The sequence below is a fragment of the Anguilla rostrata genome, chromosome 9 (assembly GCF_018555375.3).
Source record: "Anguilla rostrata isolate EN2019 chromosome 9, ASM1855537v3, whole genome shotgun sequence".
Classification (NCBI taxonomy): Eukaryota; Metazoa; Chordata; class Actinopteri; order Anguilliformes; family Anguillidae; genus Anguilla; species Anguilla rostrata.
Window position 1 is genome coordinate 27455371 of NC_057941.1, and position 27619 is coordinate 27482989.

The following is a 27619-nucleotide window of genomic DNA, read 5'->3' on the forward strand; positions in this document are numbered from 1 at the left end:
ATACTCATATAATAAATGTTTGATCTAGGTAATTATACGTAATTATACGCAATATGGCTGCAGTCAGTGCTACTTTGAAAATTGTACTTGTGACTTAGTATTTGTGCTCTGCATAATTTAGTACTTCATGTCAACATTGGCAGTTCTGTTTTTTTTTGTTTTTTTTTTTACATATAAATATAATCGTATACATATTCACAAACCTGCGCGCATATTAATCCCGTGCCTGTCCGTAATTAATCTTGGGACTAGAGCGCACACACCCTAAATTGACTTATATGGCTCAAGCAATATAACACAAATCAATCTCTTGTTTCTCTTTCAGGACAAGTAGTAGATTTGGAAGATATTTGAGGGAGCTGTGTGTGCATTCTTGTGTGAGAATGTGAAAATGCTAATAAACTATATCTAGGGAGGGCAAAACGAAGCTTTAGAATGTCGCCAGCAGTGTATGCGCGTGAGCTTGACAATACATTTCTCACAGAAAAGGTCGTTTGCTACCTTTTTTTAGTTAATTACAGTGGTGATAGAAGTTACTAGAATTAAGTGGTACTGTGCTGTTAGCTTTTATTGATCGCTGTACAGGGTTAATGTGAAGTAGCTAGCACAATCTGACAGTACTAACCCATAAAAATGTACTTTGAATGGTACTTGGTCAATCGAACGGTAAATGTGAAAAACATTCGATTATAGTCAGCGGCACCGAAATTTTCTGTCACACCCTCTATAAACGGCAAAAGTCCCAGTAGAAGAATGAATTAAATCTTTAAAAGTTATATATTTTCTGAAACCTTATCGATTCCGCTTGGCCGTAGTGAGTGAAACTAGGCGATCTGAGCATATAGTCGCTATGTAAATTACGTCAGAAGGATTCAGCCTTGTTGTTTGCTACCTAAACTTCACAGCACACTCAAATCCCTTAGCATGCTTGTAGCATGAAGTGTCTACTTTCAAAATCCATTTAAACCATTCACAAATGACTTGGGACTTTGAAGTTATAAGTCGGGATGTATCAAGTGTCCAGTGAAAATACTGACCTGGCTATCAGTCAGAATTCTAAGAGAACCAACTGCCATAAATGACCGCGTAAAATCAACCAGTAAGAGTTATTATGATGTCACTGGTTCAGAACCCCATAAATGTAAACAGTCGAATGTTCAGTGAAATCTATCGGTTTTCGGTGCCGTCGGAGTCCCGATCTTATCATTGATGGAATTTTGGGAAAGTGCGAGCTAAAAGGCCACAAAACAGCCAATATATCACATTAATATTCCATATATGTACGATCGCTGTTCACAATACGTTAATTTAAGGCTGAACTGGTATTTTAATCACAATACTTATGTTAATTTCCGGAAATAAATTTTTCGATTGTCCTCCCTACTATATCGCCCTCGAAATGAAGAAGGAGGACGGAAGCGCGAGGCGAAAAAAAACGCGGTATGGCGCTGCATCTGGGCAACTCTGTGAGTGGTGGAAAGCTCGTGGTGTGAGGGCTTAGTGCCCCCAGGTCTTTCCACACAGGATTCCCTTTGTTCCTTGTTTGCTCCACTGGCTGGTCAGTAAGAATCATAATCCTTGCTTGAGCCCACCCCCTACCACTAACTCCCTGGCTCCCACTAGGTCTCTGTCTCTGGACTAGGTCTTTGACACATTAGAGTTCCTAACACAGTCCATGATAAGTTGATAAGTACCCCCCCCCCCCTACACACACACACACACACACACACATACTCACACATACACAGGATCACACACAAGTGCACAGTGAATTGACCCTCACCTGACTCCTCACCATAATGAAACTCTGAGTATGTCTTCTTTGTTGGTCATTTACAGTCATTTCATTTTTTTCCTGTTACACACTTTGTCAGTGAGCCATTCTGAAAACGGGTTACCTGGGGTGAAAATATAGTGTGATTATTTACACTGAATGTGGGGTTGTTTATGTGCATTCTTCACTTCATGCACAACCAATCATCAATGCCTCTTGCCTTTCCCTCACAGCCAACACAGGCACATGCAAACAGTCCGCTATCATAAAAACAGAGCTTTTATGGTTCTTTGGCTATAAAACACGTCCCCTTATGGTAGAAAAGCTGGTTGCCACAATGATGAAAATATGACAAGGTATAAAAAGTCTGTGGTAAAAGCTACTCAGAGAGGCAGAGACAGTGGCAGAGCAATCGCAGCCAAGGACCATCTAACGCACACCGTGACAGAGGAAGACATCAACTGAGCGGTCAGTACCGAAGCTTTGCGAGACTTCTCCCCAAACTGAAGAGGAATATATGTGAAAATCTATCAGGAGAAATACCTAATTTACACATTGCAATGATTCATTATATATTGGAAAATATTGCTATTTTGGGACATTGTAATATATTACTATTCTGTGGACCTAAGCATTTAATTGTATGTTCTTAATCGGTTTCAAACCTCTGTATTTGTAAATGCACGTTTTTAAATGCATCTGCCCTTATTCAATTTAGTTGTGTTGCATCTTAATGCACAGTCAGATAAAAGCATCCTAGGAGTATATCTATGTGCACACAATCATCTCTTGAAATTGTCATGGACAGACTGGTGTTTTGATGTTTTAGATTTAAGTAGCCTACGTGACAGCACATTTACATTTACAGTTAGGCATTTAGGTGCTCCTTCCCAGAGTGACTTAGAAGTGTGCATGTGAGAAGGCTGAAAGAACAGTGGAATGCTTAGATTAAACTGGTTTTTATGAGCTCCAACCTGACGCTGTTTCCCTTTGTGCTTGGAAAGTAAGGAACGCACATCAGTATGACTGGAGGACATCTCTCATTGACCTGGGCGCTGCTCAGTTCAGGTGAGGCTTGCTGTCCACATGCTCAGCTAACGACTAAAAACAAGGTAATGTGGCAGGGTATTGTAATTCGTTTGAAAAACCATACATCTCCATTTTGTCTTTTTCAATAAAAAAAATGGAAAGCTTGCTTCGTCAGTTGCATACTGTCAATGTACACAACTGGATCTGTGACTGATAGTGTATTTGAAACACCGTAAAATATAAAACATTTTATATGTAAATGCTATGATAATAAACCAGTTTTAGTCATATCATGAAACATATCCATTATTGTAGATACATTTTCACAATGCTGACAATATATTATTATTATTATTATTATTATTGCAGTGAATCTGCCATTTTGTGTTTCCAGCAATAATATTCGCATCTCTAGGAATGCAAGGCAGCACAGGAAGCACCGCAGAATGGAATGCCGGAGTCCAATCACCGGCGGCAGAGGGGTCGACCTCCCAGACCCCAACCACTTCAGAGGCCTCTTCTGCTGACTCGTTCTCCCCCGGTCAGCTCGACACATCCAGCCTGCCGCCCACCACCTCCAACCAGACCGCCGAACGGGGCCAGCAGGGGCTGTCCCCTGGGGAGGCTGCGGGGGTGGCCATCGGCACCATCGCTGGAGTAGCAGCAGCGGGTGAGGCGGTGCGGACCGAGCCATGCATTAATGTGCCCACTCTGTGTGGCACACCCTCACTCTGAAGCATTTTTTAAAAAGTCAAAATGTATGTATGCGCTTGGATACAGTAATTATTGCAACAACATCGCTCCCTCTACCTCTCTCACCCACTCTCTCTTTTTTCTCATACAAATTCAGATTCTAATCAAAATTTTCTTCATTGGCAACGTTCTAAAAAAAGATTTATTGAAATGATTATTATATTTCAATCATATGTATTGCAATATTTTCCCTTATGGAAATTAAATATAGTGAAATTACATTGAAATAAAATCTAGCATAAGAATATTGCAACAATGTATGGGCAAATATGCAAATTACCACTTTCATATAAAAGTGAGCTATATATCGTGTTCAAAGTGTTCAAAGTGGTGCTGTTGGCTCTCCCCCTTAAATGTCTGTCTATTTTTTTATTAGTTAGGACAGGAAATTTGTATATTTAGAAATTTTCTGAAATATGCTAATCTATTTTATGAATCTTCTTCTCAAAGTACGAAACGCATTCTTTCTTACTCATGCATACGATCACAGTCTCTCTCACACATTCGCTAACCCTGGTTCTCTCCTCTCTGTGCAATGTAATGACTGCGCATGTGCACACACGCGCGCACACGGACACACATACACACACACACACACACACACACACAAGCACACAGGTAGTCTGAAAGGTTAATTGCAGGAATAGTTCCTCGTGGGAAAGCAGAAGTGCTTCAGTAGCATATATTATCTTCAACACTTTATTTGTTAGGGGTGGGCTTCCAAGCTTTGTACGCGGTATTTACCTGACTGTGAACAACTGACCTAATTCATGCCTGTATCTCATTTTCAATTTAACGCCTGTCTAATGTATTAGTACTGCACCAGTATTGTTAAATAAATTAAACTATTTTTTGAAGGAAACCCCCTATATTTATTATATACTTATAAACACACAGAAAATGGCATTTTCAAATAGAAATACTTAATTGCTCATATGTTTGATGCAGTTCTGGTGCGAATGTTTGTGAAGTAAAAATGCGTGTGTATATGAGAGAGAGAGAGAGAGAGAGAGTATGAGTATGTGCATGTGCATGTGTAACTGTAAGTCGGGGTGATCCTTTTCTATGCACCACCAGTCAAATCGCTCAGGCCTTTCAGTTTGTGCTTTACAGTTTCATCTCTGCACTTCCTGCACAGGTGGAGGGATCTTTGCTGCTTTGAAGTTCAGTGGGAGACTGGGGGGCTAATGCCAAGGACCAGCAGGGGAGGGGAGGGGGGCACCCAGCCTCACAGCCAGGTTCTGCCAGCCCCACCACCAGGGTGTACGAAGCCAGGATCTCAGTGTCTCCCTCTGTATTGGGACTCAAAGTAGAATGTCCTTTGTTCAAGTGAAGAGAAATTTATGAACTAATAAATTCAGATTCCCCCCCCCCATTTATATTATTCCTTGTATCTAATTACTGATATTACTTTTTTTGAACCAAAGTGCACGTGACAAGGGATGTTGTCTTCCCTGTATCCTATGGAGAAGATTGCAGTGGAACAGTTTCTGGGTCACAGGACACAGTGTTCTTTCTCATTCACGTAGAGTTGTTTTGCCATAATGCGTATCTAACCAAATGGAACTCTTAAAGCAGATCATTAAAAAGGTTGCAGGAATCTTTCACTCCAGATTCCCCCATTTTCATTGGACGAAATGAGCATTATATTAGAAGAGCCCTTTCCAAGGGGACTGAGAATAAATAATTCAGTAGTCCATAGTACGATGTAATGATTGTATCTGTTGATAAGCCGTTACTCACATAAGCCTTTTAAATCTTATCTCATGACCTTATTGGAGTTAGTAAGCAGTAGTAACTGATACTAGTATCCCAGAGACTATTGCGTAATTAAACAGAGATAGAAAAGTTGACTTTTTTTTTTACTGCTGATACTGCTATCGTTACTGATTTTCAAGAATGTATTTGTTTAGTCCTTTCCATGAATAATATCATATGTGCCAGTGATAAATTTGTAATAAAAATAATTTCAAGGACTCATGTTGTATGAAATATTTTATACATGAATGACAGCATAAGTCTAAAGAGTAAATGACCAAAGTTTGAAAATATACATTGGGGATTGTCTCATCATTGAAAGACCACATTCATATTCCTGCACGCTTTGATATGCCATTACATTTACGAAGCACCTCTTTTGAAATATTTATTGAAAATGTTTCCTCTATATTTCTGTCTAGGATGTGATCATTTTCTTCTGTGGTAATGGAAGGAACCGCGCTCTTGATTCTGCGGGTTGCATGTTTGAATCCTAGTTGGGAAAACGCTGTGGTTCCTTTGAGCAAAATGCCTTCCCTCAGATGCTGGGGTATGAAAGCCGTTGTGAAAATGTGCCGAAGAATGTCTCAATAAGAAAATAAATGAAATGATAATGTTTGTAAAAACACAGTCATGAATGCATGTCCTTTTAATAAAGGTCAGGGAGATATCAGGGAATTCCTCCAAAGAAAAGAACATGTAATATATTAACCATGGAGTTAAGCCATGTATGGCTTTGCACCTTTGCACTTCATGAGAATTGATCACAGCAGTTTCAGATTTTCTGTACCATGCTTGTGTGCGGTGTGTGTATGTGTGTGTGTGTGTGTATGGATGTTCGGATACTTCGTTTGAATTCTTTTTTTCATGTAGATATTTAAAAACTAGTATTTTAAAAGACATATTTAGATTTTTTTGGATGTATTTGATAGTTTTAAAACAGTGACCTTGTTTGGAATAAACATTAATGCAACATTCCTAGGCCTATTTTCACTCTGGTGTATCCTAGTAGAAAATATGTACTATAAGAGTAATGTCTTATGCTTTAATCGTGTGTCCTTGTAGGGCCAAGTATTTGAAGATATCAGAAATATATTTTGGGGTATTGAAATAGTATTTAGGGAAGTATTTGAAAATTTGTACATATGAACAGAATATTAGTATGTGTGTGTGTGTGCGCGCTATTCTTGTCTGAGTGTGTGTGTATGCGTGTGTGTTTATGTGAGTGTGTGCTATTCTAGTCAGTGTGTGTGTTATTCTAGTCAATGTATGTGTGTGCATGTGTTATTCTAGTCAGTGTGTGTGTGTGTGTGTGTGTGTGTGCGTGTAAAAGTACAGAGTGTGCTCATGAGGAATATGATGGTTCAGAAGCAGAGGAAGAGCAGTGTGGCCTGGCTGCACAAATATTATTTATATCTGTGTGTGCATGTGTGTGTGTGTGTGTGTGTGTGTGCATGTGTGTGTGTGTGTGTGTGTGTGTGTGTGTGCATGTGTGTGTGTGTGTGTGTGTGTGTGTGTGTGTGTGTGTGTGTGTGTGTGTGTGTAAAAGTACAGAGTGTGCTCATGAGGAATACGATGGTTCAGAAGCAGAGGAAGAGCAGTGTGGCCTGGCTGCACAAATATTATTTATATCTGTGTGTGCATGTGTGTGTGTGTGTGTGTGTGTGTGTGTGTGTGTGTGCATGTGTGTGTGTGTGTGTGTGCGTGTGTGTGTGCATGTGTGTGTGTGTGTGTGTGTGTGTGTAAAAGTACAGAGTGTGCTCATGAGGAATACGATGGTTCAGAAGCAGAGGAAGAGCAGTGTGGCCTGGCTGCACGTCTCACCCCACTCTGCTTCTGCTCTGCTCACTGCATCAAATATTTATCCCTGCTGAACAGCTGCTTTCTAAACAGGATACAAATTTAATCCAACACAGCAACCTGTTTATCTACCCCACTAAGCTCCAGCATCCACAGACAGAGAGAGAGACAGAGAGTAAGAGAGAGAGAGCAAGAGAGTAAGAGAGTAAGAGAGAGAGAGAGAGAGAGAGAGAGAGAGAGAGAGAGAGAGAGAGATTCTGCTCTGTGCTGATGACCAGGCTACAGCTCTCTCCCACTAAACAGAGGGTGACAGGGAGATCTTAGATCTGCTGAAACCAGTGGTGGCTCATGAGCACAAAATAATTTAGCCACAAATCGCTCCTTCAAACTAATCCTCAATCTCAACTTTTTATGTTTCATAAACATAAACAGTACTCTAATGAACCAAAATAACCAGTGCTTCTTGGCATATAATTAAATTCTCAAAATATCATGTGCAAGATACACATAAGAACATTTAATGGATACATTTATTATATTTGCAGTTTTAGTTTCAATTGAATAATGTCAAAAACCATGCATTGAATAAAAAGTATGCCCTCAAGACAAATCTATGGATATATTTAAAATGTTAAATTACTTGACATATTTATTATAGAAAATAATAATACATAATAAATATAAACATCCGAGCTTAAAAAGACGATAAAATGAAGCTGTTATTAAGGATAAGTAGGGGACATTTTTCTGTACAGTTTTTATTTGCCATATGTAACAAATCATTTGTAAAACAAAAGTAGACATTGAAGAAGATGACGTCATATGTTCGCATTTCTTCTGTATTTATTCTGGTACGAACAAACGAAGAAAAACAACGAAAATACATTGTGCATCACGTGTTCCTCCCGACCCCTGTCTTCCCACTGTACTCAGGGGTGCCTACGTAGTCCACGGGCTGAGTAGTTTCGGGCCGATGCACCGCAGTTTTGCTGTAGTTAACCCCGGGGCTATCTGCAGTCTCGGAAAACTTGACACCAACACAACCCAATACGCGATAACGCAGCTAACCAGGTTACGGCGTTGAATCCGCACAACGCCACGGCAACGTGCAGAACTCGAAGGCGTTTGTCTTGAGCCCAGCACAGAGGAGCGCCGCTAGTTGGCATAGCGCTCCCCAAGGGGGTCGCACCTGCCCGCTGTGTAATATTCAGCAGTGCATGGAAACACGCAGAACATCACTTCCTGTTATAGCCTCCGTCTGGGCTCCCTTAAGAAAACGCAATGTGTGCTTTTATAAAAATAAAAATAATAATATTTCAAGTTTGTTCTCAGTTCAATTTTGTTATTGTAGTCAGAAAATTTTAATTTTAAATGGGCATTCAAACTAATTTCATCATAACTGTTAGCGATGTCAGGCAATCTTATATTTCAGTGCTTGGGATATTGTACATAACCTTGTATACAAATGCCAGGAACGTTTTTCTTTGAAATATGTTGCTTATTACGTTTTAGTTCATACCTGAGTTGCATGATTAGGTAAGGTGTGAATAATGAACAGTCTCCTGCAGGCTATGATACCTGTGATTGACAGGCATGAACCATTATCTGTTATCTGTGCACTGAGGTGTGTGGGGGTTTACCAGAGTAAATGCACTAGAAAGTCCTCCTCTGTGGAGTTATGAGCTGTAATGGTGGCGGTGGCAACGAGGGATGACGAGTGTATGCATTGGCTGTTGGTGGCGTGGTGACCTGTCTCATCGGAGTCATGTTTCTTTGGACACCACAGTCGGATAATTCTATCCCCCTCTCTTCACTTCCTGGCTCTTCTCAAGCAGATCACCTGTCTTAGCCTGGAAACGTAATCCGCACAGTCATGAAGAGCATACCCACCCCCCGCCCCCCCCCCCCACCCCCTCCAACCACACACACACACACACACACACACACACACACACAAATGCACACACGAGCACGCACACACGAACGTGAGCTGACAGCAACACACGTACACACACATATACACACACATGCATAAATGCACACACACACGCATATGCATGCATAAATTACTCAATACAGGCCACTGCTCACCAAACACTAACTCAATTTTATTTGACATTCAAGGAGTAACCTTCACTTTCGATGACGCCATCTCCTCCTCCTCCTTCTGCTCCTCCTCCTCCACACACGCTTAACCACCCCGATAATGAGCTCAGTGGCACCCAGCTTACGGATAATTCTGTCTTTATTCAAAGGTCACTGCAAAGCAAACCAAATGGTGTTTGCTGACAGCAAGGCAGCGAGGGCCTTGCCTAGCAGCGACCTGCAGCCTCCCAGTGGCCCTCCTACATACAGACCAACAGCCATTCACGGTTTCATCCGAACAGCAACAAAGAGGATTTCAATATATGACCTTCAAGGGCACAGAACGTACAGCTACAAATCTTACTCAGCTCACGCGAGGGCCTCCGTGCCGCACACTGTGTGGACACACTGGCCTCTAGTGGACACATATTAAAACTACACGGCCAAATTTTAACCCAATGATTCTCAAGAATATGCGCAAACCTATACCAACAGCCATTCACTGTTTCATCTGAACAGCAACAAAGAGGATTTCAATATATGAGCTGCAAGGGCACAGAACATACAGCTACAAATCTTACTCAGCTCACGCGAGGGCCGCTGTTCAGCACACTGCGTGGACCATAGACCGGATAAAGGTGTGGACACACTGACCTCTAGTGGACGCACACAAAATTTAAACCCGATGATTCTCAAGAATATGCGCAAACCTATATGATTACATACTATTTGCATATATGACCCAATTGCTCTGTCTATTTTTGTTGAACTTCATTTAACTATTATATATCTGTGTAAAATGCTTTGTTTGCTGTTTCGTGTGTCCACCACCTCATAGCTACTGGCTATCCTCTCCATCTCCTGTCGTCACGTCTCCCAGTCACCATGCCTGTCAGTACTGGGCCCCCAGTGATGGAACACACTTCCCACAGTTCTCCAAGCAGTTCATCAGACTGCATCCTGGTTCCCCTCCTATCCCCAAACCCTAGCACTCACTGTTTTTTATTAATTCAACCTCTCGTGTCTTTACGACTACGGGTTATGGTATTTAAAAAAAATGTTTTCTTCTATGGGCTTGTTATAGATGTCATCTTTATTCAAGATTTGTATTTTCATTCTTGGTTTGCATAGATTGCTATGCATTAGTCCTTCCTTGTTTTCCTGAAGAAGACACCCCACTTACCCTGTTAGGAGACCCACCCATCTGGAGAGTGGAGACATTTGATTACATTAAAGGGATGCCTCCCTTCCTGGACTTCGTTTTATATATTATTTATTTGTTATTGCATTTCCAATTGCCATGGACAGTTTTTGTTCATGCTAATATTTTTGGATTGAAGTTTCAAATAGCATGTCTGCTTTAGGATGACTGGTATGGGGGCAATCACGGCAGCTCGGTTTAAAGGAAAATATTCATTATTCATGCCACTCCAAAGCACCGTGCACACTGACATTATTCCCCCGGAGGTTGCACATATGCATATTATCAGATTATGTTTTTAAAATTATGCTTAATCTTTTTTTTCCGGTTGGAATTACTTCTGATGACGCAGGCAGCCCGAGATCGCTGCTCTCAACGTAAGAAGCTTTGAACTGAGAAGGAAAGAAGGACTGGCATTTTTATGTGCATAATTGCGTGTAACTGATTTTAATGTGTATAATTGTGAATATATGCTGTTAGACTAACCTACTTGTATGTATAGCCTCTGGCATAACATCCCTATACAAGCTGCACTGGGAGTTACATTAAGTGTTTTTTTTCCCGCTTTGAACCACAAACCCCCTAATTGCTCCATACCAGCCATTGTAAAGCTGGCAGTAAACTTTGTGGTTGAATAAGGTTACCAAGGAAGTCCTAACAGCGGAGATGCTGGTGATCTTCCAGTGCGGACTGAAGAGCCTTCTCTTTAAGCTGCACCTCGACACCCCCACCCCCCCCCCCCCCCACCACCTCCCCCAACCCTCTCTATAGTGCTTTACCAGCCCTAACAACCCATGAGGTGCAATATCTGTTTCTGTCTTCAAATCCTGTTTAAGAAGACTAGTTGATATGAATGTGAACTTTGTTGAAGGCTCAGTTGGTTTGCTGACAGGACGTCATTTGAGTCTGCAGTCATTGCAGTTGTTGTCTCTCTTGGGACTATACGTTTTCCTTCTGGGGATTTACTGTGCTTTACTGCCTGACCTTTGCACCTGTGCTCGTATTGTAAGTCACTCTGGATACATGCATATACTGAATGGCAGTAGTAGTAGTGATGTTCCATATATGCCCGCTGGTCTTGGAATTCAGTTTCCTAGGTTTGGCAATACTGTTCATATAAATCAGGTGAGTGACAGATACAGGTGCAATGACCCCATTTACAGTACAACTGGTTCTGAAAGTTAATATTATATGACACATTAAGTACCTTGCATGTGTTTCATGAGTAGTTACTGGGTAATCTATCAAATTCCAACAGGAAATTGGAATATAAATGATTCAAAATAAATTTTTAAAACTTTTTTATGTGCGGTACTTTTTAAATGACTCTTTTAGACATCTGCAATTGACGAGTCAAAATGGACTTAATTCTAAATGGTCTGCTTAAATAATTCATTGAAGTTTCCCACAGGACTGGATCTGCCAGGCAGTAACTCCCCCTGCTCTCAGCAACCTGAAGTGACTCCAGCCAGACTGTGGACTGCTCCACACAGTGGCTCCTTCATCTTCAAACAAGCGGAGCTCAGAGTGAGCACGTGCACAGAGAGCACTGCCGGAATCTCAAAGTCCAGTCTTAACAGGGCTGTGGCTGTGACTTCAATTCTTTCATGGTTTCAACCTGGAACTTATTTTAGTTTCGGAAACGAGGTGTGTGAACTATTTAGCCAAGTCCTTAGTTCTGTTTCTGAAGAACCACAGTGTCTGCTGGTTTCTGTTTTCACTGTAGAATCAGCGATGAACTCAGAGTGCCAAGGATTCAGACATTACCCAATACCCTATTCAGAAGAACAGTTCACATTGTGGACAGAGCGTACATCCTCCTTTGTGCTGCATGGTAGCGAACGATTGGCCTACCTCATCCGGTTTAAACTCAACCTGGTACCACAGGAACTGGCCCAGGCAGTCCATGCTCAGGTAAGTGCTGGAGTATGTTTTTCATCAGTTCACGTGAGACAAAAGGACGTTCATATGTGCCTAAGCGCCCATCAAACAGCACCACAATAAAACACAAGTACAGAGGTCTGTTTTTTCATATTTATTCAGGTATATATAAATATATATGCCTTTTAAATATATATGTTTTTCTCCTGCTAGTTTAAAAACAGTGAATTCATCACATCATTGTCACCAGTCAGCATAAAATAAAAGTCTTGCCTCTAGCCCATTAAATTAACCAAAAAAAAAATTGTCATGGCCACTTGCAGCACCACTGTATAGTACATTTTCCATATTGCATCATAATACAAAAATACACAAGGATCATGTTCTCAAAAGTGTCCGGCCACCCTGTGTCAGTTCACAGGTGAGATTTCCTTCACAAAACTGAAACCGTAAGTGACGGTGAGGAGGGGGGAGGGCTGCGAGCGTCCCCTGAGATCGCACTGCGGCTCCAGCGCTGCAGGGCCGGCGTCCGTTTCCAGAGACGGAAGGAGGGAGAGACGGAGCGGAAGGCCGCGGGGAAAGTAAGACGGAGACGGACGCTGAGGCGCCGGCGGGGAAAAGGGGGGCGCTCGGCGGGGAAAGAGACGTCCCCGTCCACCGTTTGTCTCCCAGTACGCTCCCCGCCAAGAGAGTTCGGGACGAAAACGAAAAACGTGGAGTGAGTCTTTCAGGTTAGCGCGATGCTAAAAAAACAAAAAACAAAAACAAATGCAAAGGAAAGGGACGACGCAGTGGGAGACGCAGTCCTGTCACGGCGCATGGAGAGGGAGGCACAGCCGTCTGGGTTATTGCCTGGAAACGCAGCCACACGCATAGGGGCCCCTCCCCCTGAGGAACCACACAGCGGGGGGGCAGGGAGAGAGAGGATATTTGATGGGGGGGGGGGGGGCCTTGGCAGGATGTGGGGGCAGGATTACAGCGAGTTCCTCCGGCTCTCTCTCAGAAGTCCACGGACAGATTTAGCAGCCCTACCCCACACACACACGCACCCCCCAGCCCGTGGGACTAGTCCTGCTGTCTGTGGCTGACGTCAAACGGAGGCGGGCCGCCCCTGTTGCCGTGACATCAGCCCGATGGGGGCCACAATTGTCCTCGAGCCGCGCCCGCGGCTGCCTCACACCCGCGAGGAGGTGACGAGCTCGTAGAACAGCACGTATGCGTCGCTGCTGCGCACCTGGCTGGAAGACATGGGCGTGACCCTGCGGAAGAGAGGGAGGGGCAGAGAGAGAGAGGGGCGGGGTGTGCGTGAGTTACATAGACCAACCCATTCTCACCACCTCTTTTCTGAAAATATGTTCCACAAAAGTAAATATTTTTACAATAATATATTGCAATATGTGAAAGAGGCGATAATAGTTTTATTTGCCCATACAGAGTGAAGTGTTGACTGTATTGTATATATTTCATTTGGATATTTAACAGTATATTCCCTTTCGGTAGCGGGGGAAATGAACGGTTATTGGAGGAGTGGCCGTTTTTGCTCATATATTATTCAGTATCTGTATCTTCTGTTTCTGTATCCTCATCGTATATTTTACTGCAGTACTTTATTCCATGAGGGCAGGAGGCTGAGTGTCAGTCAGTCAGACAAACAGGCAGAAGCGCAGGGCTGAGGTGGGCAGTGGGCTCGCGTAGGCTGAGTCAGAGGGAAACATGCGGGGCAGAGATGGACAGATAAGCAGAGGAGGAGAGCCGAGGCTTTGAAAAGGAAAAGAAAAGAACGCTTGCGGTGAATCAAAGGAGGGGGTTGAGAAGCGGGGGGAGGGGGGGGGGCGGATATATTTGGAGAATAACGCTGACAGAGATGTGGGAGAGTGCGTGGGGGAGAGGTGAAGAGAGAGAGAGAGAGAGAGAGAGAGAGAGAGGGTGAAAGAGGGAGGGAGGAGAGGAAGGAGAGCAGAGGAATTCTGCCAGTGAGCAGAATAAAGCCTCTATTTCCTTTCAGCATAATCACTGACACTGAACTCAGGGAGAGACGACCTTCACTGTGCGTGTGTGTGTGTGTGTGTGTGTGTGTGTGCATGTGCGTGTGGGTGAGTGTGTGTGTGTATGTATGTGTGTGTGTGTGTGTGCATGTGTATGTGTGTGTGTGTGCGTGTATGTGTGTGTGTGTGCGTGCGTGCGTGTGTGGGTGAGTGTGTGTATGTGTGTGTGTGTGTGTGTGTGTGTACGTGTGTGTGCATGTGTATGTGTGTGTGTGTGTGTCTGGGTGTGTGTGTGCGTATGTGTGTGTGTGTGCTTGTGTGAGTGTGCGCATATGTGTTTGTGTACACAAGTGAAATTGTGTATGCATCTGCGTGCATGTGCATGCCTGGGGTTACGACCCGGTGTACATTAGCGTGAGAGCATGAGAGAGCGTGACTGTGTGTACGTGCGCATAAGCAAGCGTGACTGTGTGTACGTGCGCATAAGCAAGCGTGACTGTGTGTACGTGCATAGGCATGCGTGGGCGTGCGAGACTCAAGGAGACTCATCCACCAATCAGATCCCACATTTTAATGCTATCTTTTTATAAATACCCCTCCATTACTGTTCAGTGTGGGAAGCCGCTCCAGTGGGCATGTGTGTGGAGGCGGGACCCGTGGGGGAGGGGGGGCGTACCTAGAGTCGTTGAAGTTGTACCACTCTCCCAGGGTGGGGTTGCGGCAGTAGGCCGTGTAGTGACCGCCCAGCGTGGTGCCTGAGTGATTGGACACTGCGTACAGGTTATATACTGCATCCGCTGGAGAGAGAGAGAGAGAGAGAGAGAGAGAGATATTTAATGCACTACCCATTATACAGTTATTCTCCATTTGTTTACCTTTCAATATTACGTCCTGGGTAGGGGGTTGTTAGTGTATTTAAATTACTTGTCATGCAAATAAAGTATATTTGAATTAAAAATAGAAAGAGAAGGGGGAGTGAAAAAGAGGAATAGAATGAAAGTAGGAAGGGGGGAGTGGGGAAGGGGGAGATAAGGAGAAAGGGAGAGAGAGAGAGAGGGAGGAAGTGTAAAAGAGAGATGGAGTGAGAAGGAGGGGAGAGGGAGAGAACGAGAAAGAGAGAGAGGGAGGAAATGAGAAAGAGGGATGGAGTGAGAGTGGGAGTGGGGAGGGGACAAGGGGAGAGGGAGAAAGAGAGAGAAAGGGGGAGAGAGGGAGAAACAGAGGATGGTTGTACGGTTGTTAATGTCGTTACTATGACTGCACCTAAACTCCCACAGGTGAGTCACAGCGAAGGCGGCGTAAATGGCGGCAGAAGGGTACGGCTGAGCCGCCGTGCGGGGGGGCTCACCGCTGCTCTCTGACGCCAGCTCCCTCAGGTCCAGGTCCCGCAGGGGGAAGTTGACGAACGTGGTGAGCTTGCTGGTTCTGACCCGAGCTTCGGAGAAGCGTTTCAGATCTGAGGCGAGGCCCGCAGTCAAGAAGCACACTTTTAAAAGCAATACGCACATCACTGCAGCCCGCACTTCCACACGCACAATAATAATCACAGCAGTAACAACAGATCATAATAATAATTATCTGTAACTTTTGTGGTTTTCTTGTGGAAGGATACGAAGCACCAAGATCTTGGGGAATTTCTGGATGGTGAACTTCTTCATACATTTCCTCCTGGATTTACACCTGTAGCATGTCTGTAAGAGACAAAAAGGAGACACACACAATATTTAACTGAGCAGAAGCAAGGCTACAATACAAAGTACAGTGTCTATGACTTGCATTGTAGCCTGGGCCAAAAAAAAAGCATCGAGCAACATGAAGAATCATCGAATGCAACAAGCGAATACTGGCTGCACAGTAAAATGTCCAGTGCTAATTCAACACAAACAGCGTTCATGAGTCCAACAGGGACCGCATGTACACTGTAAGAGCTGATTTAACACTGAACGTTTTACTGTGTGGGCGAAGCAGGTAAAGGGGAAAGGGGAGGGAGAAACAGAGGAGACAGACAAGCGCTCACCGGCTTCTCGTCGCCGTCCAGCACGTCCTCTTTTGTGAAGAGTCTCATGCAGTCCATCAGACTCACTTCCCCTGAGCCTTTCTGCAGAGGGACAGACACGCAGGGCAAGGGTCACACACAGGACACGTCATGATTGACAGCTCAGACCCAGCCCAGCCTACATGGCCTGTTTGCTTATGTTGTTATGTACTGATGCTTTACACATGTATGTGTATGTGTACGTGTGTGTGTGTGTGAGTGCGTGTATAGATGAGGAATACACACCTTGGCGATGGGGAGTGACAGGTCCCAGAATGGATCAAAGACAGTAGAGCAGTAGCCGCAGTCACTGCAGGTCAAAGAGCTCTTCAGCTGTCCCACGAACAGATCTGCACAGACAGGCACACACAGTCAGACACACACATACCAACACACGCACAAAGAGCACACACGCACTCACACACACACACACGCTCCGCAGAAAGAGCAGGGAACACAGCAGCCCACTCACCCACTATTTTGCTGTCCTCTCTCTGCAGGTACTTGTTCCACATCATTCTGCCTTTCTCGTTGTCTCTGTGGAGAACAGCACACAAAGAGGACTGTAAATAAAGGACAGCACCACCCACACACGCCTGTGCCACACCTGGCATCACGGCTCCACCAATCAGTGACTTTAAGTGTAAATGTAGTATTCATGATAACACAGGAGCCCATTAGGAACCCTACAGCAAGATTCTCAGCTATTCGCATAGACCACCGAATCGGCTCAGATGCTGGCTGAAACTGCCTATCTTTACTTATGTGGGGAAATAATGGAAAATGACAAAAAAAGGTCTAATTGTGCCTCACAGCTTTGTTGGAGCCCAAACAAAGGGCATAAAACATCGCTGCCTTTCAACTCGTTCGATTGCGGTGCTCATTTAACACGTCTTTTGAGAGTCCCGCGATTCTTCTTCCGCTCGTTCACAGCAGTGACGTGAAGCGCTCTGGCCGCCGCGCTGCAGGACGCGGCTCTCAGGCACGGCGAGGTCGTGTCGCGCGCGCTACTTACGACAAGCGGTCGCCGTCCTCCACGCGCAGTCGCGGCCGCACCCCCACGCGGTTCACGTCGTTGTGCAGGCCGTCGAGCAGGAAGCGCAGGAACTCCTGGGCGTCCTGTTGGCTGCATCAGAATGAGATTCTAATTATTACCATCATTTTTTAAATGATTAGTAATCTTTAAAAATTCTAATAATAAGTAAACACGAGTTTAATGTTGATACTGCTCTAACTGTTGATTTACATTTTTATGTAAATAATTGCTTTGGCAATACTCGATGAGTGGTCTATAAGAACACTTCAATTTGAATTTCAGAGAAAGAATGATAAATTGTTAATACTGTCGTGCAGTGTTGAATGTGTCACTCTACTGTGAAATATTCAGTGTTAATTTATATGACTTCAAGAGGAATGGTATGCTGTGAGAGGAAAGTGCTTTCTAGCAGAGTTTCACACTGAAAATTTTACTGTCCCAACCCTCTGTCCTGGACAGCAATGACAGGGCGGCCCTGTGTACTTGGCGGTACTTACTTGTAGCCCACGAATCTGGGGGCGTACTTCTGAATCTGGGTCTTGAACTCAGACGGGCTGACCGCGTCGCTGCTGGTCGACCTCCACAGGGTCTGGGTGAGCTTAGCAAACTCTGGAAGAGACCAGAGGACAGGGGCACGTCAAGCCACTGCAGCAACAGAGCACTAGACTTTTTTTATTTTTTTAATTTTAAACAGTATGGTTATTGGGTTTTAACATTTGTTAGACATCACATACACACGCAAACACACAAAAACAAAACCATACAGTTCAGCTTAGACAAAGAATGATACAGGTCTAGTACAACCAGCATTGTGCAAAACACATTCTGGAGCTACAGGCATAGCACAGTTCACGAGAATCCCTGTAACAGAATATCTGACAAATCAGGCTCTATGGAATTAATGAGCGCTAGACGTATTGAGGCCATGTCTTTTCTTTTATGGCATTTTTACTGAACTGCTGCTGTTCCTTTACTTAACCGCTTTCACACAAGGAACACGGAAGCACGCTGCATTAACTTTATCTGACACTAGTGGCTTCTCTTGTTCACCCTGCCAAGGACTATCTGCTAGTTTACTGGGCTGACTGCATTCATGCATGACAGCGCCTTTAATTGCTGTCTGAACAAGCAGTTGTTAAATACTTAAAAAGAGCTAACGATGAGATGGGTTGCAAGTCAAGAATATAACCGTGATGTATACAGTCACAACAAGATGTGATTTTGTTACTTTTGGTTTACTAGCAGGGGAAGCTATCCCTGTTTTCTAAGTAGCATGCCAATGAAGAAAAAGTGAATCACAACAGCTAACACCACGCCACATTTTAATGTGCACATACACCAACGGGAACTCTAGAAAGTTCTTTATCACTTCTGTGGGACATGGACATGTGACAGTGAATGACCTCATACATGGAAAAGTTCTTCCAAAGTGCCAGGAGAGGATGCTTGTGCGAAAAGGGCTATGGTCTACTCCTTTATTGGTGGCTTACGTGCCATGTCGCACCTTCTCCAAGTGCCTCTGGCTAAATGTGTCTGCTAACCGCTTTGAAAAGAAGGAAATTTGAACTGAAACGGTTGCAGGTTTCTGCAGGTTTCTGCAGGATCTGCGGTCAACTGGGAGCTGGCGTGTGGGGGCGGAGAATGGGCGCGTCTGCCCGACCCACCTTCCATGAGTGCGGTGCTGGCGCGCCTGTTGTTGTTGAGGTCTTGCTGGTGCGAGTTGTGGAGGCAGTAGTCCCGCAGTTCCTGCGTGTTGCTCAGACACTGCAGGATGGAGTTCATGAAGCACTGCGGAAGAACGAACGCACACACTTTTGAGAACGGAAGACCGAGGGTCAAAGTTCAGCACAGGTGAAGGGTTAAACTGTACATATGTGCACATTGTGCAGGAACACATCCTGTCTGGGATTTATGGACTGCCTGTGTGATGGAAGACATGTCGATCCAATATGTTTAATTTGGCACCTGGCATTCAAGATGTATGTCAGCTTGGAAGATACATAATTGTGTTTGAACAGGAGAACAAAGAAACAAAAGATTTGGATTTTATCCTGACTGATTCTGGTGGCCTTGCCTTGTTGGGCAAGTGAGTGTTATTTAAGATGATTGACAGCATGATTGACACTCGGTTCCGGCCGCATACTCACAGTGTTCCCCAGGTTCCGCAGTCCCACCAGGCCATGAGCGTTCTTGGAATTCTGTTCGAAAAGCAATAAGGGAGAAAAACTCTCAACGACAAAATAAAACTGGCAGCATGACACAGTGTAGCGACAATTCTACAGTTAAAAACAGTAGAGGACTGTTATTAAAAAGCAGAGTTATTCGGCGGGAACGAGTGATAATTATGGTTGAAGGATAACGGCGACGGGCCGCTGAAGGCGGAGAGGAGGACTCCGATAGCGACGGGAGAAATCGCAGCGCGTGTTTGAGATACGGAGAGAGCCAGTCAAACGGAGTCCGACAGGAGGCTCACGCTGAGGTGAGGTTTACAGTCACAGCGCTGAGCGGCGGCACGTTACGAGCACGACGGGTCGCAGGCTCACGGGAGGGGCGTAAAAAGGCGCACAAAGCAGGATTCTCGGTGTTAAACTGACTCTTATCAGAGTTTATGAGTCCAGCAGAGACCCTATGTACCCTGTCCCAGCTAAAAGTCAGCATTTGGCGGCACACCAAGTTCCCACAGAAAGATCACGCCTGAGCTCATGCTGTGTTTCTTCAGGCATCCACTCTGGACAGCGGAAAAGAAACCCCAGCTTGTATTTCAAATACATGCATTGAAATACGTGCATTAGCACAATGGTATTTCTTTCGTAATATGGATTTCTGGCCTCTTTTTTCTGGGATTTATAGCTCTGTACCACCAACAAAGCCACCTATCTGCCATTTTGACTGCCGTTTATAGATTATAGATTTATGTGGGAGGTATTTTGTACTGTTGTGCAGTAAAGTAAAGTCGTGCAGTGACATACTCGCTAGGCCTGACCGACCCTCATAAAAAGAGAGGCCGTTGACTGCCTATCGGTGACCCCAGGGCCGGTGACCGGCGTCATCCAGTTATTAACTTATTTGGAACAAATCTAAAATGTGGTCCATGTTCATTTCCATCTGGTTCCGTCTTCTATTTGACATATTAACATCTTGTCATTGCCGCCGTTGTTTCTCAAAACCCTGATTTTTAATCGTGATGTCTGTGTCATACACACCATTGCATTTACAGATTTCTCAGGGGACTGATAATTGCTTTGTCATACTCCCTACATTGTGAGGGCCCTTTATTAGACCAAATTAATGTTCTGGAACATACCATTGAAGCTGACTGCATTTTATTCTAAAATAGGCAGTGTAAAAATGTCTGACAGAGATTTTTTTTAGACTACTTCTGTGGATGGGGCTTGGAAAAACTGTGACGTTTGATTATTATATAAATTCCCGCCATCTGTCCGAAACAAAAGATTCATTAACCGTGGATTACGGCCCATCTGAAATCCTGAGCTCTTCAAATTCCCCCGGTGAAATAATGAGAGAAAGGCGGTTACACAAACACCTGGATGTAATTATCCAGAGCACAGTGCTGCTGCCCCATATCTCTGGGATGACCACAGTCAGGGCAGCAGTCTATGGTCTGTGCAGCTGTTTAAAGGAATTGACTTTTTAATTGGTGTGTAGGTACTGGATCTGCTTTCTCACCCTGAAATACTCGATGACGTGTGTCAAGCGTGTCATCTTGAATGCAGGTGTGACTGTTAAGCCGGAAAAAGAACTCAGACGATAGCACACTGCAGTGCAGCCGCAGTTCTGCGACAGGCGCTTGTGCAGATCTCTTCTTGGATGCGTTCCGGACCAGAGGTTGCGGCACGCTGATTCCTAATAAAGCGGCTTCCCGAAATAGAAGCGCATTACACCCGGCCCTCTTGCCATTGCGCGACCCCGCTGACGTCAGCCTTGCCAAAAACGGCGTCTGCGCCACCGCCCCGGCACCTTTCTCGGTTTCTGACAGAAATTTCTCTCACGTACCCGTGCTCTCTCCCTCTCTCACCCTCCCTCTTTCTGACACACCCTCTCTCTCACACCCCCTCTCTCTCACACCCCCTCTCTCTGCTCCCCAGTCTCAACTTCACTTTTTCCCTCTCTCACCCTCCCTCTGCCCCTCCCTCATTTTCACACTCCCTCTCTATCTCTCCTCCCCATCTCAGCCTCGCTCTCCTTCTCTCCTATCCTCCCTCTCGCTCTCTCTCTCTCCCAGTTTCAACCTTCTCCCCCTCTCTCCCCCCTCTCTCTCTCCACGCGTGGCTATTTTTACAGATACTTGCCGGAGGCCTCGCGGTAACCCAGATGTCTGTCTGAGACAGGAAGTCCGGGTCAGGCGGGTCCGAACCCGCATCGGGCTCAGCCTCACACAGCCGCTCCCTCACCTGCGGAACCGCAAGCCCCGCCTCCGGAGGACACGAGCGGCCGACCGCGAGCGAGGCCAACAGGCCTGTCCTGAGAAAACAGAACACGGCGTACAGCCCGCGCGGATCTCGTGTTCAGTGACGGAACGCGCGTTGCTCTGTCTCCCTCTCAGCAGCGAAGGCCCAGGTCTGGTATCAGGACCGTTGACCTCTACTGGCTTCTCTTTCTCCGCCGCAATTGTTCTGGGAGAACAGCCATTTGGCAGCGCCGTGCGCCGCGGTCACACAAAGGCACAAGAGGGAATGTGTTTGCTCTGTTGATAAAGCGGGTTCAGCGCCACGCTTGCCCTGAGCAGACTGTATCTCTTCACTGAGTCACGCCAGGGCTGTTCCCCCCCCACCTGACTGATTTGCTGTCTGTTCTGCTCAGTGCAGAGGGTTACAGCGGAGACTCACAGGAACAGCTCCACAGTGCAGCTGAGGAAAGGATAAAAGAGAGCAAGGTCCCTGTCACGGCCCAATCAAGAGCCAGGTTACGAAACGTGACTGCGTGTTAGCCATGAAGATGCCGGTAGTGAATACTGTTGGTGGCGAAAACTGAATTTAATATACAAAACAAAAATCATAAATGCATTTGAACTTTTTAAAGTTCATTTATCGCAGTTGTCACTCAAATGTAAACTGACACGCACGCACAAAACCATAAAAATACATGTGTACACAACCATACAAGCACGCACAGATGCAATCACACACACACACACACACACAAACGGACCTGTGACCGGAATCACACCGATCCGAGCGCGGTCGTCCTCGATCGGGCCGTTTTTGACCCATCTGCCTGATACCAAACTAATCTGGTCAGGCACCTGCGATAAATCCGTCTGGACGGGGGCCGCGGCTGGTGACGCGGCGAAGACGTCAAACGTCCCCGCCTCCGTTAGCCGTTAGCGCCGTCCCCCCCCCCCCGCCGGAATGAGTAATGTCACAGCTCTGGACTCGACTCCCACCGGCGGGGGCGTGCTCTCCGCCTCAGAAACGCTGGCGTGCAGGAGGCGGCTCTGAGGAGACGACACTTCGACGGGCGCTGGCTGTCCTCAGAATACAATGAGCTTCCGACAACTTTTTTTCCTAGACAGTTACTGCGGCTCGTCTGAAAAAGTTGTGTGTGCAGAGTGCATCGGGTTCGTTATACGTTTGCGGCTTCAGCGCGACGTGCATTTGTGTGTACGGCTGAATGGACAGGCGTGCGAGAGCGCGTGCGATGCGTGTGCGGTGTGCAGATGCGTGCGGGTGTGCGAATGACATATGAGTATGTGTGTGTACACGTGTGTGTGTGAGTGAAAGTGGGATTTAATCATACACACGCTAGCTCGTAATCCCTTATTGCTCTCTCTCGCTCTCTCTCTCTCACGCACACACACACACACACACACACACACACACTCTCTCTCTCTCTGACCGGAGAGGTGAAAGTAGGTCACAGTGTACCAGGCACTCTGATACAGCGTGGCAGAGAGGCACTAATCCTGGTTTTATAACCTCCCTGTGAGCAGGAGGCAGTTGCCCTGGCCCCAGTCATCAGAGTAGCGATGGCAGCACGGTGACTGAAATCAAGCCCAGCCCACAATATACATAACTTCTACACAACCTCAGCTTGCCCTTATTCAATGCCCTCAATTCACAGAGCAGTGACATAGCACAGACCAGGCCTGGACCAATCACACACGACTGGACCATCATAAACCTGCGAAAGATGAGGCTTTTAACCAATACCCTCTGTACATTGGTTTTCACTGCCACTATCACAACCTCTGCATTGAAACACACCGCTCATTATTCTTAATTAGAATATTAGAACTTCTAATATTCTACAAGATGATTTACCCACTTATGGCCACATTATGTCAGAAATTACTGTATGCCATGAAGAATAAATTACCTTTAGTCAGTAGCTACAAAAAATTAACTGTGCCTTTATGTCAAACGATTCAGATAGAAAGTAGAGTTTACATCAAATTAGGAAACAAATGATTTTGAACTCTGTAAATTAATCAAAAGACTGGCTGTAACAAGTTTGAAAACATCTACACTAAATGAAGTGGAGTAGTTCAGGAACAGGAACTGGAATAGTCCATTCCACTGCAAGAAATTGAGTTGCTGAGCAACAAACTGGCCTTCCCTGCAGAATTATACCCATAAATGAGTAGATACCTTGCAGGGTCAATGTCCAACTTATCACTGTTGTCATCTAATCTCACCTTGCCTGGCAAATACCATGTTCTAGGCCCAGTTTATGACCTCACACCATAGTGATAAGGTCTCGTGTCATCGTAATCATCCAGTGATTGGCCTGAAACAAATGGCCCAGAGCCAAAATCAATCAGCAATCAAGAGGCACACATGCGCTGTTAATTATCCCACAGCTGTGGGTGGGGCTTTCTGTTCAGAGGAGGGCGGGGGTATCTGTACGGGATGAAATGCGTTCGCCAAATTACTCTCCATGGAATTCCGTCCAGGAATTTAGCCGGCACAGGCCTTGCCAGGGAGAGGTGGAGAACACTGTGTCCTGATGGTAGCGTGCCAGCAGTTCACAAAAGAACCCGTGGGAGAAGAAAAAAAAGGGGGGGGGGCGGGGGGGTGAGAGCCACTGACATCACATGCTACCTGCTGGTGAACCAAAAGCAGCAGCAGGAGAAGACTGGCAGAGGGGGAAAGCTGGCCATTAAAGATGGCCCTTGAGAAAGAACAGGGGTGGATCACATGCAGGAAAAGCATCACGGCAGTATTAGAGGGCTGAAAGGTCTCAGGATGAGTCTGTTTAGGGTTGTGTGCATCATTTAGGGCTAGGTCAACCTGATTTCGATTCAGTCATAATTTGGGTAATGAACTTAAATTCACCAATTGCAAAAATAAAACAAATAAAAAATCCCATATGGCATTACAGTATAGGCGTATATGCTCAATTCAGCAACGGAATTTTAGTTTAATTTCCCGAACTTGACTGAATGGAAACAGACTCGACCAAGCCAACCCAGGTGTCAATCCCACATGTCACCTCTCAATGATGAAAAATGTTAAAAAGGCTTGATTGAGAGAGGGTTGGCCTGGCCTTTCATACCAAATCCCTCAGACCTCAAACGGATGCTTTTCAGTCAGTCAGAAATCCCTGAGGCTTTTTAAAACAACAAGAACTCTATGATGTCTTGGCAGCTTTACGGCACACTAAACTGCTGCGTGCTTCTAATGAGACAACTGTACCTTCAGACCTTGAGGGCATCATATCTTAAGACTGGAGCCGTCACATGCTACAGTGATAAGAAATACTTGAGATTACCAACAAAAAAACCCTTAATAGGGTTTCACACTCCGCTCTCTATTATATAACTCTGTACCATCATAGTACTGGTGGCTAGAGGCAATAAAGCTTGAGGTGTTATGCAACTACATAGTTCTGAGAACCTAAAACAAATCAGGTTCTCCATTTGATGCTGACACCTCCCAATATGAAAAATAGCCCAGCTAAATGGTAAACAGGCTTCACGGGTAATGGCCACATCTTTGCATTAGAATGCTTGCAGTCACTCAGCATATGCTCTTATGCAGAGCGACTCAAAACGAAAGTGGAGAGGAGCGTTACCCTAGGGGAAAAGAAATGCGTTTAAACTGCACAAGCTTTCTTGGAAAACTGCAGCGCTCCATAGATAGACACTAATTACGCCACATCAGTGTGGAACAACACAACGGCTGTTTTGCAGTGACTTTGCTGAGAGTTCTTTCCAAGTGGTATATCAGTATAAAACTAGAGAAAATGCAACAAATCCATCACTACTGTCTACTTTACCACTATGAACATGATAATTAATTTGCCATAAGAGAGTAACTGGGCCTGGACCACACATACAGTAAATATATATAGCTCCAAAGCTCCTTCCAGTAGCTTATAAAAAAGGCTTCCAAAATGCATCAGCAGTCATCACCCCACCCCCAGTGCTCGTTCAGTGTTAAATACACTCTTACAGAGTACATATGTTCCCTACTGCACACATGTGTACTCAGCTGCAAGAGTTGAGTTAACACAGGACATTTTAATGTGCACATGTTTTTCTCTAGAATGCTAACGGTCTGTGAAGAGTATTCGTGTCAATATCTGGTTCACACAATAAAATGTCCCATGTTAATTCAGCTCTCACAGGTTCATTCAGTTCTTAACAGTTTAACATTTGGTCCCACATTCCAAAGTGGAAAATTCTGAAAAATAAGTTGTGCAATGATTAAATCAAAATTTAATTATCTCGTAAATTAAATTCTCTCATTGGTAAATAGCAAATATTGGGGGCTGGAGCCAAAAGGTCCAGCCTCGCTATAGTAAGTATGCAACAATCAGTCTACTATAGGGCATTTGCCCGCACATTGCGTTCAGGGCTAAAAGACTTCTGGAGGTCCGAAAGGAGGGCGCAGAGTGGCGTGGCGTGGCGTGGCGCGCCGCCAGCGTCTCTAGAGGAGTGTGGACTAAAAAGCGACTGCTGTCTGTTGCATAACCAGTCAGCTGCACACGAACAAGCAGAGCGCCCTCACCACAAGCCAAAGCTACTCCGCCTCCGCATGGCGCTCCACAGAAACTGCTCGCTTACTCAGCCAGGCTGTTTTGTTATATTATGCTCAAGATGCAAAAATAACGGTGCAGACAGCCTTCTGATTCGCATCGACTGGTAATAACACAAAAACAAAGAAAATAAGAACGTGCTATGCTGGCTAACGGTACTTTTATCTGAAACATGTACCAAGGGTAGGTAAGCTGTTTAACCGTCATCAACATACTGGATTGTACTGGAATGGCACCCTTAATGTTATCGTATGCCTATATCAAATTGCTTAGAAATCATGCCATTTTCAAAAGGCAAAGGCTAACATTAATGAATGAGGACGAAAGAACGGTCCCGTCCCTATACGTGATGTAACACGTTCTTCTACTCAATACTATCTTACTTTCTCGGTTTAGAATCATTTTTAGCTAATTTGTGCCAAGTATTAACGCGTAACTTAACCAAGGAACATCATGGGATAATAATGCCAGACCCACCACTATGGGCGAACCCTTCCGCTTCTTTTAACATAAATAGATTTCCCCGAGAAATCCTGCGTAGTTAGCCAAGTTATAGAATAGTCCGAGCAAGGCCTTTCGGCCGGCAGCCTGCTAAATGGCACTGTGCCTTTACACATAGCCTATCTATAAGCCTGTCTTACCTTGGCTTGGTTAATGAGGAGTCCCACAAACGTGGACACCAGCACCGAACCGGACACTGCAGAGGTCTTCCGCCGCAGGTCTGGCTTCAAGAACGGAAAGGCTGCGGCTGGGGGGTCTTCGGGAACAGTTACGGTGTACGAATGTCGCATGCTGGGCATGATGGCGGTAGGCGTTTTTTGGAAACTAATAAAATTATTTCGCGATTCCAACAGTGACTCGGGCGCTTGTCAGGCTCCTTGTAGATCTCCGAATGCCGCCACCGTGCCTCCTTAAAACGCAAGCTATAGTACAGTCTCTTTAGAGGACCTGTAGGCTTATTTTGTGTCCTTCGTTCTTGCCGCGAGTCCTAAAAGGAACGTTACTTAGTCCATTTGAGACGAATAAATAATGTGAATTGACGGCTATTCGTGAAAAAATAACAAATTGTGCACTCCTCCAGTAGTGATTCCTGAGTTACTTTAACATAAATAATTAAATAAAATAAATATATTTTTAAGTAGGAAATTATTATTTAAAAAATGTACTGAATCGTTAATTCCCCTCGCAGTGGTTATATAAGTTATCTGAAGTAAACCATTACGCGCGTAAACGCAAGTTACACCAATAATCCGCTCAGTGCTCTGCCTTGAAATAAGCGAGA

At 45.0% G+C, this 27619-nt stretch overlaps 1 protein-coding gene and 1 long non-coding RNA gene across 2 annotated transcripts; one reads left to right on the forward strand and one right to left on the reverse strand.

Moving 5' to 3' along the window:
• The first annotated feature begins 1388 nt into the window (after nucleotides 1-1388).
• LOC135263451 (uncharacterized) lies at nucleotides 1389-5525 on the forward strand. The gene is made up of 4 exons (XR_010332465.1): nucleotides 1389-2242; nucleotides 2783-2842; nucleotides 3198-3473; nucleotides 4695-5525. It is a non-coding gene; the product is annotated as an uncharacterized LOC135263451 (long non-coding RNA).
• Nucleotides 5526-12420: 6895 nt separating this feature from the next.
• Nucleotides 12421-27619, reverse strand: LOC135263452 (ubiquitin carboxyl-terminal hydrolase 2-like). The gene is made up of 12 exons (XM_064351478.1): nucleotides 26979-27619; nucleotides 19485-19535; nucleotides 19002-19125; nucleotides 17835-17946; nucleotides 17317-17427; nucleotides 16774-16838; nucleotides 16548-16651; nucleotides 16284-16364; nucleotides 15879-15957; nucleotides 15615-15722; nucleotides 14943-15063; nucleotides 12421-13540 (listed from the first exon to the last, which is right to left on the reverse strand). Exons 1-12 carry the CDS (start codon nucleotides 27135-27137, stop codon nucleotides 13456-13458), a joined length of 1200 nt encoding a protein of 399 aa, XP_064207548.1. The 5' UTR covers nucleotides 27138-27619; the 3' UTR covers nucleotides 12421-13455.

Excerpts from the sequence above, each read along its gene's own strand:
- LOC135263452 (XM_064351478.1), bottom strand. The coding sequence starts at position 27,137 with ATGCCCAGCATGCGACATTCGTACACCGTAACTGTTCCCGAAGACCCC. Across the intron at positions 19,126-19,484 it reads TGCGGAACCTGGGGAACACT|TGCTTCATGAACTCCATCCT; the intron begins GTGAGTATGCGG and ends GTTCTTCCGCAG. Across the intron at positions 15,064-15,614 it reads GCTGGCGTCAGAGAGCAGCG|CGGATGCAGTATATAACCTG; the intron begins GTGAGCCCCCCC and ends CTCTCTCTCCAG.